This window comes from Poecilia formosa, unplaced genomic scaffold (assembly GCF_000485575.1).
Source record: "Poecilia formosa unplaced genomic scaffold, Poecilia_formosa-5.1.2 Scaffold33, whole genome shotgun sequence".
In the NCBI taxonomy this organism is placed as follows: domain Eukaryota; kingdom Metazoa; phylum Chordata; class Actinopteri; order Cyprinodontiformes; family Poeciliidae; genus Poecilia; species Poecilia formosa.
In genome coordinates, this window is record NW_006799972.1 from 2421238 (window position 1) to 2437029 (window position 15792).

At 38.3% G+C, this 15792-nt stretch overlaps 1 protein-coding gene across 1 annotated transcript in view; it reads left to right on the plus strand.

Annotated features, from left to right (window-relative positions):
* LOC103136549 (chromodomain Y like 2) overlaps positions 1–14450 on the plus strand; it is a 34051-nt gene extending 19601 nt beyond the window's left edge. Inside the window, exons 3-7 of the mRNA XM_007549850.2 lie at positions 4510–4727; positions 11104–11276; positions 11357–11567; positions 11678–11821; positions 11918–14450. Of these exons, the coding sequence (XP_007549912.1) occupies positions 4510–4727; positions 11104–11276; positions 11357–11567; positions 11678–11821; positions 11918–12076 (905 nt within the window). The 3' untranslated portion in view covers positions 12077–14450. The remainder of the gene's footprint in view (positions 1–4509; positions 4728–11103; positions 11277–11356; positions 11568–11677; positions 11822–11917) is intronic.
* Positions 14451–15792: the final 1342 nt, after the last annotated feature.

The following is a 15792-nucleotide window of genomic DNA, read 5'->3' on the forward strand; positions in this document are numbered from 1 at the left end:
AAGGTGGTCTTGTGAAAGGACACCAAAATTTGGACATTATGGTCCACATGCAAAACGAAAAAGAAAAGTAACTCCCCATATCAGCCTAAATACACCATCCCAACAGTACAACAACAGCATCAGACATAAGTTTGATACTGAGAGGGAAAGCTGGTAAGAGTGTAAGAATGTGGACAGAGTTAAAATACAAAATAAGTCCAGAAAGAAACCCGTCGCAGGCTCCAGGAGAGTCGAAACTGTATGACATACCTTTCTACTATAAGCTTTATGATTTGAATGAAGCTTTACTGCTGTTCTGGAGTTTTTGTTATCCCTTTAACTGTATTGCTGAGTATTTTTTCACAAAAAAGTATCGAGCACAGACTGCTTTCTCTGAACTGGTCCAGAAGCATGGTAAAACATTGCCAGCTAATTTAATTTGGTGGGTATGCGACATTATTTCTTGGGTTTCTAGAATTAATGTCATTTTTTATTATTTTGTTTTTAACTGTCGGGACACAAACAAATATTTTTACCCTTGGAAGAATTTCCCTCTAAGCATTTTCATGCAATCAAGTCTCCATAAAAGGCTTTCCAGAACTGTTTTTAGTTATGTTGCTTAAAAGTTGACCAAGTCAATGCTTTTCACAAATCTAATATGAAGAAAACTTTAACATTTATATGTACCCAAGTTATTAATCTCATCCATCTGTTTGAATCCAACTACATGGCATGAACGTCCACATAGGCTTAAAAGCTCTGAGTAGCCTGATCGATAAAGAAGCTGAAAATAAGACAGAAGTAGGTTATCATTTAAAAATCCTTTAAGTATCACATTTTTCCCCCAATTATTGCAATTTAAAGCTGACATTTCTAAAACGCTTTTTTTTCCCTCTATGACAGAGTTTTCCTATTCCATGATAATCGATGTACTCTATGATAAAGCTTAGTGCTGAATACTTTAGCAGCCTCACATTTATAATGTAGAGAGCTGTGGTTTTACACACTGGGGCTTGTTAAAGCTCCCAATGAGAGGTGATAACACCTTTTGAATTTCACTCTTGGGTCACAGTCCAGGGTCTGATCCATGGTAGTTAATCATTACTGCTGTTCTGAACAAGTCTTCTCTTCTTTTTTTTTTGATTTAGCAAAAAATCTGTATCAACAGGGATTCTTCTTTTTTTTTTTTTGTATTGATGTGTAAAGAAAAGTCTGGACAATTTGTTATCTTTCTATTTCTTGGTGCTACATTGGTTTGTAGCTGCTTTAACTTTGAAAACAAAGAAATAAAGTAAAAAACCTAGAGATTGGATTTTTAGGGGGAAAAAATGACTAAAGTAGTTAATTTCCCAATTCGTAAGATTTCCCCTCCAGGCCCTTCGCTAACCAAAACCTATATAGGAAAAGACAGCAGTTCAGGCATTTACCATCTTGCTTGTTTTCCCTTTTAATCATGGAATCATAGCATTAATATAACTGTCAGCTAAATAAACTTTCTCTTCAAGAAAGCTTAAAAGGTCTCCCTTAATATCAAATAGTTTCCATATGCTACCCACAGTTAGCAGGTGCACCAGAATGTGAACTTAAACATGCTTTACCAAGATAAATATTTTGTCTGCCAGGTGTTTATCCATTTAACATTCTATTTATGCTAATAGGTTCACATTATTGTGTTGTCTTATAGCAATCTGTCACTCTGACAGCCACTATACATCCTAATCTCCTAATCCTCAGAAGAATACTTTTCTCATCTCATTCAACACTCATTAATCCACTGCAGTATGTTAGCAGTGCCAAACTGTATATGGTTGCCAATACTTGACACAAACGTTCCAAATCTTTAAAGTCACAACAAATATTTATTATCAGAAATGAGCATAGACATTAACATATCTATTTCTCTATGAATATCTAAATGGAAGCAGGACAAGTGATGTGTTAAAAAAGAGCATGCTTATGGAGAATGTTCATTATTTTCCTTATTGTTTTTATAGGGATTGTTCTCACCCAGTCCATAATCTCATAAATTCTCAAAACTTTGCAGCTTCAAAATAAATTCTCGTAGGCAATAAAATCTCATTGGTTTTGGTTCAAAAATTAAATTCACAAAGTACATAATTCACCTTTAAGACCAATTAAAGACTCTTCTGGAGGCACGCTACTTTTGTCACAAACTATCGAGGGACCAGTTCACCGCCAGCTGAACACAACCATGTCCTTAACAATGCTGTCAATTTAAAAAAATATATATTCTTAAAGGACTTCAGAGGTGAAATCAAGTCATTGTTTCTTAAAAAAAAAAAAAAAGATCTGTCAAAAACATGCTTTTTAAAGTCATCCTTCTGAATATTGGATGAATTGGCAGTGCAGTGAAAAGGCCTCACCGCATGGGTTGTTTTGAAGGAAGTGGTGTTTTTTTTCCTGAGTGACTTTGCTCTTGTGCTATTGTGTACTCCCACATCATGTCAAGATGTTCTTGGATAAGACATGTATTCCTTGCTAAACTTGTTGTTCTTTGTTCTTTTTGGGTTTTTTTATGTCATAAGCTGAGGTTGTGCTTTTGACGGAAATCCTCTGCTCAGTGAAACTGCGCTACAAATCAAGGTTGCAGCTCTTAAATATTAATGAAATCAGGCTGGAATTCACTGAAGTCCACCATGAAACCTCAGAGAATGAACTGAGAAAAAGCCTTCAGATGATGCAGATGTGCTATGAAGTTCATTCAGAAGTGACTCAGTTTCCTCCCAAGTTCTTACATAATGTTAGGCTGAAGCTGAATCCCCCAGATGTTGCGTATTTGAGACACAATGAGACATGAAAAAGAAAATTAAAGAGAATCATAATAGAGCAAAATTGATAAGAAATGACGTAGGAAATTGGATGATTCTGTTCAACATTTACATTAAAATATAGGACACCATGCAACACCTGTGTGTTTGTCTAACACATTTGGATTTATGAACGTTTAATATCTATTTCAACAACAATAAAAAAAAATCTAATTGAAATAAGCGAAGAAAATTGAAAATGTTAATGAAATATAAAAAAGAAACTCAATCAATTACAACAGCTCCACATGTATTCCCACTTAGAGTAATTGAAATTACACACAATTTTATCACATCAGGTGCACGTGATTAAATGGTCTGTGTTAAATATTTTGAAGGAAGTTTATTTTAGTCATTTTGCTGATGGTGTGCTCCTGACTGCTTAAGTGAGAGTGAAAAGCATAATGAGACACAATGAGATGCCTCAAAGAGCAGGACTTCTAGAATAATGTTCTTTGGATAGATTAGTCTGAATTATTTGCACAACAGGACTGAGGGCTTTTTTGTGTAAACAAGCATAGTTGGAAAATAATCTCAAACCAGGTGAGAAGCATAGACCTTCATATATCGTGGTCTGGACTGTTTGGCTGCTGCAGAACCTGCACAGCACAATAAACATAGAATCCACCGTGAAGTGTATCTGAGGGTGTTTTTTGACGAAAATGTGAGACCATCTGCAAATATGCAAATGCAATAGAGACGACAATAGCCCAAAATATACCAGTATTTTGGGCTACTGGTATAGCCCAAATATTCGATAGAGAGGCAGATCTCTGCCTCTCTATCGAAAGGCAGAGATCTGTGTGGAGTTGAACCCCAGATCTTGATCTAATGGAGATGCCATGGGGAGACTTGAAGCAGGCTGTAAACTCAAAAGATATCTTAAAAATCTCACAGCTAAGAGTGAGGGGTGGGACACTCTTTTTTTTTTCCAAGACTAATGGTAGAGACTGGTAGGTCCCTATAAGAAGCATCTCATTAAAGTTATTTCAACCAACTATATCAACTAGGGAGTGTTATCTTTTTTTAGAAAACACACTTGGTGGTTGATGGCTCTCTTTGTAGCAATCCCTCTTCCTAAAGAAGCGTGAAGCGACAGTGGACAGTTTATTGCATTGTGTCATTACTTTGGTGGAATACATCATTGTGAGTGTGCAGGTGCGGACAGTTTCTATATGTTAAAGACATAAGTTTGAAGCAGGAGTAGCTCCTTTTGTGGCTTCATCTAGGAGAGACGCAGCTAAATATATAGAGGCTGATCCAGAAGTAAAATACATGTTTACTCACAGCAATGCTCCTTCACTTTCTTTGTCTAAGAGACAAACTCAACACAGGGTGAAGTAAAGTTCAGTAGAAAAACAACTGGTCAGTTTTTGTCCTTCAAACTGCAGGTTCAGATAACAGTGATTCTTTATTTTATCTTTTTTTTTTTTTTTCTCTGAACACAAAGCTAATTTCTGCTCCAGCGTAGATGTGCAAGCGATTTCTTTTCTTGTTACAACAAAAATTATTCTGTAAACTGCCCCCCCCACCCACCACCACCACCAATTCGAATGTGTTTGACAAAAATCACACGAAAAGAGCTGAAGTCACACTGAGCTGCAAAAAAAGAGCAAATGGAGCTTAATCATAAGTTGTCAAATACGAACTCCTTGGGAAAGAAATACAAATGATCTTTTCTGTCATCCCTCATCCGTGTCAGGCTCCCCTCTCGCCAACGGGAAGATGCATCTGCACAGCTCAGTGAAGAGGAAGTTGGCGGAGGAGAAAGGCTACGTGTTTGACAAGCGGCTCAGGTACAACGTGCGACAGAACGAGAGCAACTGTCGATTCAGAGACATTGTGGTCAGGAAGGAGGAGGGCTTTACGCATGTCCTGCTCTCCAGCCAAACCACAGACAACAATGCTCTAACGCCAGAGGTGAGAGGAAAACCTGCCAACACTTTCTTCCTTTTTCATTTGTCTTGTCCCTCTTGGGGGTATTGTTCAGTGTTGTATTGGTAAATAAAGTTCAATGCAACTTTTAAACGCCTCACATTTAGTACTGGGTTGCATTTAGGAATAATCGCTGCGCTGTCATGTGAGCTCATTCTTACAGCATCATCCCTACATATTACAAAACTGATTTCTATCCATTGAACTTTTTTCCACATTTCGCCAGATTGCATCCATAAACTTCAGTGTATTTCATTGAAAATTCACTGGGTAGCCCTCCCTAAATAAAACCTAATCCAGTCAATCACATTCCTGAACAGACACCACCTGTGTGTAGTTATCATGAATTCAGTTGTTCTGTCCGGACCTCAGATCTTTGCCAGAGAATATTCATGAACAAACCAGCATGGAGAACACCAAAGAATCCACCAGACAAGTCAGGAATGAAGTTGGAAAGTCATTTAACCTGCTAAAACCCTTAAGACGTGGCCACCTACATGAAACGAGGCGAGAGCAATAATCAAGAAGCCCATAGTGACTTTCAAGTAGTTGCAGAGATTCACAGCTGAGGTGGGAGCATCTGCAAATCTAAGCGGTGCGAGTTATTTTTTATTTTTTTGCAAGGCACCGTAACCACTCCAAGTGAGCTTTTTAGGAGCCAGATCGAGGAACAGCAGTTTTGTGTGACATCTGCCCGGTGTGACAGTGTCAGCTGCATAAAGCTGCCATTAGCGTACTTCTGGAAAAAACGTCTTCTGCCTCCTGCCAAAGCCAGCTTCGAAAAGTTTGCTATGAGGGCTACAGGCCATTAAATCCAGAGTTCAGCCATCTGTTTTCACAGAGGCAAGATGATACTTGAACAAGTGAAAAGACTACGCTGGTGATTCAAAGAGGAAAGAAGCTTTTGAGAGAAGTGCAGACCCTAAAGAAGATTTCCAGTGTTTCAACTGATCTGTTCAATGCTGCACAAACATTCAAGTATTTCCAAGAGGATCACTCTGATTGCAAAGATCTATATGTTTGTTTTGCTTTTTTTGCAAATTTCCTTAGTGCAGGAGCGTCTTTAAAAGCAACAAATATTTTTTTGGCAAGGACTGAATGCATTGCACCCACTGGTAGCGGGGTCTCCCTATTTTTAGAAGCATTTCTGATTAGGTCTGGTGTACCAGCTGTGTTCTCTCTACAGGCATAAAAGATGCAAAATCTGCACCAAGCTGCGTTTGCCTGTATTTTCATAGTCTCCTCGATCACCTGCTGACGCTACGTCAGTTAAACTCCCTTCACAAAATCAACCTGGAGCGACAGTTTGAACAGTACAACCTGCCTCTAGAGGTTTCTCCCAACTTAATCTGGTGTCAAATAAAGAAATGACTCTCAACACTCTGAACACAGAAGGTGCGCGGAGGATAAAATCTCTCCATGAAACGGCATTCAATTCTACAAACTGAATTGTCAGTGGCAGTGAAAGTAAAAAAATAAAAAAAAAAACATAAAAAAGGATGAGTGGCAATTCAGGATATCAGGTAATGGCTTTCTTCTCAGCTGCTGCGTGCGTTGTAAACTGGCTGCCTGCAGGATTCCACCAATATGAGATTGGATGCTTATTTCCACAATCAGTCAGCAACAAGCTGCCGCATTTCCTGTGGATTGATTAAGTTACTTGTTCTCTAGCTGCATGCCAGCAACTCTTAAGTTGTCGTGGCCGTTTTTGATTTTGGGAAATGTTTCATGGTAAAAGTTTACACATACACGTTTGTCTATTTTTGAGCGTTTATCTCTTTCTTTTCATTTTCAGCATTGCTTTAATACGTGTTTCTAGAGTTCAGGGTTGGGCAGATGATGATGTGGTGGATCACAGTCATCCACCTCAGCCTGATAACTAACTCTGAGCTAACAGGTTTTTCTGCTGCTCACATGTTACTCTGAGCCTTCACACAGGATTGTCCTCACTTTGATGCAGTGTGGGCAAGGCGGCCTGTACCTCACAGGCACTCAAGTGGCCGAAGCGAGGCTGTGTTTATGTGTGTGTGTGTGTGTGTGTGTGTGTGTGTGTGTGTGTGTGTGTGTACTTTCATGTGTGACAGTAAGCCCATAAGATGTGGGCTTATCAAACGGCTCTGATACGTCCTTTTGTGCCTCTCGGTCTTTGAAGCTGCAGAGACAAGACAATCTCTGGATGTGCTTGCTGAATGGGTTCACTTTAGAAAATCTGGAAATTTATCCCGGTGCATTTTTCCCAAGCGCCGCTTTAGAGGAAGGAAAATCTTTCCGAGGCCTTAAGTAGAGCACTTTTTCCTGTTACAGAAGCTAATACGTCATAGCATTCCTGTTTTCTGTGCTGCTGCAGAAATCATTGCTTTTCAAATCATTTCTGGTAATGTTTTAAGGTGGTTTGACTATTACTTGCAGGACAGATATGAATGAAAATGATCTTTGGAGTACACCAGGGATCCACTCTTAGAATCCTCCTGTTTTCTTTGAACATTGTCATAGCGTTCGTTTTCCCTCTTATGCATCTATACATCTATTTATTTCCTTCTAAACTCAATTTTACATACAAGCTGCAAGATATAAAATGCCGGATGGGACTGAAGTCTTAGCTGTAAAGTCGGACCTATCCTTTAATTTTAATTTTTTATTTTTTTTCCAATAATCACTTTATCTTAAGTAAGCATGTCAGTTTAGTTTTTAAAAAATTTAAATGCAGCTTTTGAGTCTCACGAAGATCAGTTCAAGTTAATCAAATAATGTACTGTATCTTGAGATAGTGATTCATGCAAAATTTAGACTGCTGTGACTCATTGTATCTTCATCTGAGCCAAGAAAGCTTACACTCACTACAGATGGCTCCAAAGGCTGCAGCCATACTTCTTTCCAGAACCTTAAAAAAAGAGACCACATTGATAGAAGACCATCAATAACTACTCTGGGATCTCCTTTGAAGAGTATCTCAAATCTCCAAACCCGTCTCCCACCTGGCTGAAAAGGTCAGCTCCAGGCCACACCACACATTTAGCTGAGGTTGAGGTTTGTCGGTCAGGTTATTGATTTTCCTGAGTCTCCGACATGCAAACTCATGTTTATCTCCAAAATGTCTTTTAAAAACGGAGTTTATAAGCAGGTAACCCATGCCTTGTGTACAGTAAGCTATGTTTTACATGTGTTCAAAGGATTTTTGTTCTTCTGAGATGTCATTTTAATTGCAAGTTTAATTTGTTGCTTTTACTTGTTTGTCCTCTTAATTATTTTAAATCTTGTGCAGCACTTTGCGACTTCTGTTTGGAGAGGTGCAACATGAGTACTTTATTAGTAGTAATTGTAGTAGTAGTTAGTTACAAGTAGTGATTTTTTTTTTTTTTTTTTTTTGCAAACTAATATTTTGAGACATCTTTTTAAGATGACCTCAAAGCGATAAATCTGGTAGTCTTTTCTACACCATATGCACCAATTTTACAATATGTTTTGTGAGCCAGTTCACCTGTGGTCTATTCAATAAAACGTACCCTGTCCATGGACACACACACAGAGAGAGAAAAACTCAGAGCTGCTACAGCACCATTAGGGGTAAATGCTTGGTTAGAGTCTTTTATGAAAGTCCTTCAGGCAGTGGAAGTATTTCCAATCTTTGATATTTCATCTATTCACTTTGAAAAGCTCTTCAGTTGCTTTGGCAGTGGTTGCTGGCAATTTGGCTGCTTGCTGCCTTCCCCATTGCCATCTTAAATGCTCACCAAGGAGGTGGGGGCCCGGGGGATTCTGAAACCTAATAGATACTTCCTGGTTATTATTATCGCTTGTCTTTGTAAGTGTAGCTATCTTTTCTGCTTTGTTGTTATCGTTGTTGTTTTACCCTTCCTAATGTCAGGTCAGAGTCATAAGCATCCTCTCGTGATCAGTTATTTCGAAAGTAAAAGAGCGAAAATAAAAGACTTTCCTTTGCTGACTGCGATGAAATGCAAAATCTAAAGCAGCGGAGACTAGATGATTGTTTGGGGCGTACATATCCCTGACTTTTCACTTCCAGGAAGCTGTTGTTCGTATAGTTTCTGAATCGGTGCCATATTTGTTTGTTTCCAAACACCCTCAAGATGTCTCCTGGCTGCACTTGAATGTCACTTCGACAGCGCCTCTTCCGTCTTTCACACAGAGCTGATCCAGCATCTGTTCGTCTTTGCTTCGTGTTTGTGAGCTGGGTTTTAATTTGTCTCGCTAAAATGCCATCATTTGTTATGGAACAGAGAAAAGCAGCTGTTTTTTTTTTCCTATCACTACCAGCGGGCATTACGTCGAATCAGATTAATTTCCTGTACGCTCGTGCTACTGCTGAACATAAAGCCTCTTCCGTAACCCGAGTTGTTTTACAAGCCATCAATCTGCATTCATCAGACACTCGATGTGTCTATCAAGAGGGACGGGTCTTTACCATGTCTGTAAAAAGGCTTACATCCCTGCAGCATAGGGAAAATATAAGCTCAGACTGAGGTCACGATCAATTGGACAGGACAGATTATACGCTTGATGAGACGTGGAGAATTAAGTTCAATTTGAGGTTGGATATTTAATATAGGTCAAGGGTGATAATCTGATTAAAACGTATTATCAGGATGCCGATTGACTGTAGATGGTGAAGTGGGTGGGGGCGGCAGTTTCTAGGGAACCAATATCAGCCCACTCCGGTCTTCACTGCATGAGACAAAGGCCAAAACATACAAGTTGATACAAACACTTCTGTTCTCATTTTAAGTGATTTCTGGTGCTTCATTTTAGCGTTTTTGAACTGCAAATTTCAGGAGGTTTAAAAAAAAAAAAAAAATTTGAATATGTCTTTGTGTTAAGTAGGGATGTAGTTTGCTTAAGCTACAGTACAAAATGAATGAGTTGTGATGTTGACATGGTAAAGTCGGCAGCTGTTAGCAGCGAGGCTGTCAAACAAATGAGATGCCGAACAACTTGGCATGTAAATATTTTACTCACACTCCATCCTGGGAGAATATTCAGAGTTAAAAGTAAAGTCTTTTTCAGTCTGAGATTTTTTTTTTTTTTTACAGAAAAAAATGCAAAAAAAAATAAAAAAAATCACTCAACTGTTGAGATGAAGTGAAATGTGGCTCAACTGTAAATGAAAAGTATACCTGAAACTGCATTCAGATTCTAATATGCAGCCCAAATCACATAAACGTCTACACAGTGTCTTTCAAAAGCATTCATACCCCTTGAACTTTGCCGACCACAAACAAGTACATGTGAACACAGCACCTTTTGAAGTTTTACATAAAAAAAGATAGAGTTGTACTTAGTCTCCACCTCTCTTTCAGTTCTTCTTATTTCCAGCTCCTCTTTGCAGAATAGCTCAAACTTAGTCAGATTGGATGAAGATCATTGATACACATCGATTTTAAAGTCACTACAGATTTGCAATTGGATTTAGGTCACTTTGAGTGCTTTATTTCCTGAGCCCTTCCGAACGCAATTGGTTGCCCTGGATTTTTATATAAAGGCGTCAGAGTAAGTGGGGCTGAAATCAAATGCATACTTTTCAGTACAAAAATGTAAACCGTGTAAAATAATAATTTCACTTCCAAATGATGTACCACATCATTTTGGTTTATCAGATTAAGTGCTTACGAATTGCACTCGTGTTTGTTGTTGGGTGACACAATGGAAAAAGCTCCGTTTCAAGTCGTCCACTGATTTAAGTCAAGAAATGCGTTACTTCATCTTTATGTTGCTACAGAGAGCTGACGTGTCGTGATGACTGAGATGAAGTAATGTAAACCGGTGAGGAATATTTTCCTACTTGCAGCAGAGCTGTGGAACATCAACAGGTCGACTGTCGTAGCTTTTATTGGACCTGTGGCAAATCCTTAGCTTCGGTGTCTGCTGTCTGGCTCCACGCAGGTGGACCATTTCCAGGACCAGACAACTTTGTCCTGGCAAATTGTCAAATTGTCTGTGACACAGTCTCATGTTCCAATTTAAGATTTTCTTTTCTTTCTTTTCCTGTTCTTATATTTTCTAAAAGGAGCAAATTTTGTAAAATCTTCTGGCTCACATCTCATTTAAAGTTATTATTTATGACCGAAGACAAATTAATTCACTTCATTTTCACACCAAACATTTCCTGCCCTTTAAATTTGAATTCTACTACATTTGTTGTCCTCATTTAAATAAGCCGAAACACGATGGGATCAGCCTGCTATCGGCTTGTGCAGACCATTGTCTGCCGATATTGCAAACATTTCTCACTTGTCTGTTTGCTTACACCTCTACAAAAGTTTGCTGCCGCTTCACGTTGCTCCCTACTTGACCAAATCATACTCCTGCCTGACAAAGTTTGACATCTTTCCATCTGTCTCTACAGATCATGAAGGAAGTCTGTCGAGCTTTGGGGAATGCTGCTGCTGATGACAGTAAGTTGTTACTCCTCAGCTCCGTGGGGACGGTTTTCTGCAGCGGCCTGGAGCCCTCCTACCTCATAGGGCGTCTGTCCACCGACCGCAGAAAAGAGAGCAGCCGAATCGCAGAAGCTGTACGGTAAGACAGAACCTCAGTCTTTTCATGATACGCACTAGTTGTGGACAGAATCCGCACTCATCTCTCCGATACCCCTTCAGGGACTTTGTGTTGGCGTTTATCCACTTCAAGAAGCCGATTGTTGTGGCAATAAACGGGCCCGCTTTGGGTTTGGGGGCATCCATCCTGCCTCTGTGTGACGTAGTGTGGGCTAGCGAGAGAGCGTGGTTCCAAACGCCATGCGCGGCCCTCCACCTCACCCCCTCTGGATGCTCCTCTTACACCTTCCCTCAGATTCTGGGTGTAGCTTTGGTGGGTCTTCGGTCTATTTTTTATCTAAATAAACCACACGAATAGCTCATTTTGATAAATGTAAGGATTACATGACACGCTGAAAAAAAAAACCTCTCCTCTAACTGCAGGCCAATGAGATGCTGTTCTGTGGAAGGAAACTCACAGCACAAGAAGCATGTAGTCGAGGTCTGGTGTCACAGGTTTTCTGGCCAACCACATTTAACCAAGAGGTGATGCTGCGTGTTAAGGAAATGGCATCGTGCAATGCTTTGGTAAGGCTTAAACTTAAAAAAAACCATGTAAGACTAACCTTTTTGTGATATATAACCCTAATTAGCATTCCATTGCTCTTCTTTTTGTTCCCAAAGGTTTTAGAAGAGTCTAAATGCTTGGTGAGAAGCATCCTCATCTCCGTGCTCGAAGAAGTGAACGAGAAAGAGTGTCAGATGCTGAAGCAGCTGTGGTGTTCAACCAAAGGACTGGAGGCGCTCTTCAGCTACGTGCACAATAAGACCAGTGAAAAGTGACCATGCGGAGTCTGAAGGACGAATCCGGTCGACGTGAGTCTGAGGCTGCCCGAGCAGGGATGATCCAGAAGAGGATTTTCAACGCTACCGAGGGTCTTTGGTTCACTCCATCAGAGAAGAGTTTCTGGACTTTTGTCTACTTGTCTCTCTAAAGAACAAAATAAATCCCATCATCATCATTTTTTGTACCAGGGCTTCTTTTTGGACCCACTGTGTAATAACGTCCATGTTCTTTATGTAGCAGTAAGGGCCGGGTGAACATCACAGAGGGACTGTCGCCGAGTAATCACACTGCAGATGATAGAGAAATCATATATATTATTAATATATCCATATATTTATTTCAGATGTATAAAGTAGCTGTTTTCTGTATTTGAGCTGCATTTTTGGGTGGGTTTTGTTATGCTCACCAATGTCTTGAGTTGAAGGGTAAACCAAAGTCTGGTTAAGCAGTCTGTTTGGTTTTTGACATGCACTTTCACATTCACTCCCATGTATGAAATCTAAAAAAAAAAAAAACTACTGCTGCTAGTAATTCAGTCCGAGGGATTGTTCAAGAATAGAGGTCAAGAAGTGCCACAATTTAATAACAAAGATGACCTAAATGTGGATCTCAACAAATAGACCATGATGATTCATACCTTTCAGAAATTTTGAGTTGTCTCACTGGTATTTTAACATTTTTTCTGTGTGATGAGCTGCACGTCTAAAGTTGGAAAGCCTCCATCCCATCTGTGCCCTTCTCCTTAGCGCCCTCCACAGATTTCCTCAAAGATTACTTCCAATCAGAAGAAACTTGTTGGTAAAATGAAAACATTACTTGAAATTGAATACTGCCTCGGGTATAAATTATTCTCAGTTAAATTGTGCAAAGCAATCTTCAGTCAACATGTGTCTTCTTTCTTCTTTTTTCTTCAGATTGTGTAATCCTGAGATATATAAATGATAATTGTTTGAAATGACATCTACCAAACTTTACCAAACTTTTCTGAATCTGAAAAAGTAACGATAACACTAATTTGTCCAATTCCCTCATAGCTGCACTTACGGTATCTTAGTCCTATAAATTATTTGTGGTGTTGGAACTATCAGTTAGGATAAATAGTGCTGGTTATTGGGGAGATGTGAAAGGTTTTTAATTGCTTGACACTCAATAACTAAAGCATTTTTTTCAGGATGAATAAAAAATGTAAAAAAAAATATATAGAAAATAATAATTTAAAAAAAATGCTTTGTCTTAGGATGTCAGTAAAAATGTCAAAATTCAACATTTGTCACTTGAGCCAGCCTGGTCCTGATCTGCATGTAACAATGGAGGATTTCATTGAATCTGATATTTTGCAAAATGTATTATATTAAGGGATCTATTTTGCTTTACCAAAGTGTATATGTATGTAGGTCTGTGTAAGTCGTTTAGTAAGAGATGTCAATAATTTTACAGTGAAGAGGTATTTGCATGTAATATATCGTATTGTACGTACTTCAGGGTATGTTTTTGTAGCATTGTAATTATTTTTGTATTTATTTTAGATAATAATTAAGGTGGTGAGGTGTCATGTGGCTTCCCTTTGCTTTTAGTAGCACTGCAGCACTTTTCATCCGTCTTAGCCTAACTTATATGCCCCAGAGGTTACCCTCGGATAAATTCAGAGTAAAAACTAATTTAAAAAAAGCTTTTGTGTTGATTACTTTTATTGTAATTGATCAGATGAAAGTCAATTTCTCATCTTTTGTGTTTTGCTGAGACCTATGGAAGAGAGCAGCTTGAGAAAATGAGGTTTGTTGGATTTTAAACATAAAACTGTTATTTAATGACATAAAATTGGTTTTGCTTTTGTTTTTTTGTTTTTGTTTTTTTTGGGTTATGGATTGAAGGGAATTATGCAAGATTTCATAGAGTTTTTTTATTGTTGTTTTAGTTTTTTTTTTTTGTTTTTTTTTTACCAAGTGACAAAAACTGAGTTAAAATTTTTAATCAAAGTGAAGAACAAGGACATTTTCCCAGAATTTGTTTTAACAAGTAATCCCTGGGGGTTTGTAATAACTATATATGACTGTAAGTATAAGATTATAGAATATGATAAAGATGACAGCTCTGAGATTAAGCAAGCGGGACCCTCATGCTGTGATTACTGTCGGTGAATGCAAAATCACTACATTCTGGTGACTTTCTGACATATTGATTCCCTGAAATGAGGGTTTATCTATCTATTTATTTATTTATTTTGTTTCATGAACGTATCCAAACTTGCCCACTTGGACATGTTTTTAACAGGACTTCAGATCTAAATGTTCACGTTTAAACTGCTTGATAATTGAAGACAATCGGTTGTTACTTTTGCCCCATCGCTGATCATAAATGACCATATTTCCACCAAGTGTCTGAGTTGTTTTTGCTTATTATTTTTAATCACGCGTGTTTGGGTGTGTCTCACGTTGTTTTCCCTTGTTTGTCTAAAAGCACACCTTGCAGACTATTTCATGTTTTGGTACGGAAGAGGATTAGGACCACTGGGGGAAAAAAAAGTAAAAAATTCTGACTTTTTTCTCAGAATTCTGAGAAAAAAGTCAGAATTCTGACTTTAATCTCAAAAATAATCATTCTGACATTAATCTCAGAATTCTGAGAATAAAAGATTTATTTAGTCTCAGAATTCTGAGACTTTTATTCTCAGAATTTTTTCTGAGAAAAAAGTCAGAAAAAAGTCTTCTTTTTTTCTCAGAATTCTGCATTTAATGTCAGAACTGTTTTATTTTTTTATTGTTTTCCATTGACCCTAATTCTCTTCCTTAGTTTTGGTGCTAAAATGCAGAATCAATATGTTTACAGCTCCATCCAGCAGTTTTTGTTGCATGTTTTGTTTTGCATTTTTATTGGTGCATTGCTGCCATCTTCTGCTATAGATAGATAGTGTGTTAGACAAAATTCAACCCCCTTTTTTTTTTTTTTTTTTTTTGCTCAACAGAAGTTTCCTTTAGCTTTTCTACTCCTTACTACAGTGTGTTGGATTGCTTCACATAAACCTGTGTGTCATTTTGTGACAGCTTTTAGTATTTTAGTTCCCCAGGTCAACCTGGAGGTGCAATCTATCCAGGAGAGCAGTGCCAGCCCCGAGGCCCTCTCTCCCTGAGGGACCAATCAGAAGCACCACTTTGGCTGATGTTGTGAAGGTTTCCAAACCAGATGCCTAAAATACCTGCCCCGCCTTTTAGGTAATCTTGTCCTTGCAGTCAATCTCCATATTTCATGAGTAGATGAGATGTGGAGATACAATTGTTTTTGGCCATATCTCTCTTGACAAAATCAAACCTGTACTGCACGGTGTCCAGAATGTGGTCCGTGGGTCATTTGGTGGAACAAATGCGGCCCTTGCAGCACAATTTGTTTATGTACATCGAAAAGAAAAATCTTTAAAGCTTAGATGTTCACTAAAAAAAATCACAAAATTGGAAATTTGGATTAATCTACTAAATGTTTCTCTCTTATTGCCAGGGTCATGTTTAATCTTCCAACAAATATGACCACAGGCGTATTTTTACTCATAAAGCAGATTTGGATCTTTGATGAAACTTGGCTAAGTACTTTAAGCATTTTCAAATAAATGCTTTTTTTTTTTTTGTCAAATAAATCTATCTATGACAAATGCTTTAGATGGAAAAGTCAAGAGGAAAAAAAAAAGAATGGACGAAACATATCTATTGCACATGTTCCTCCA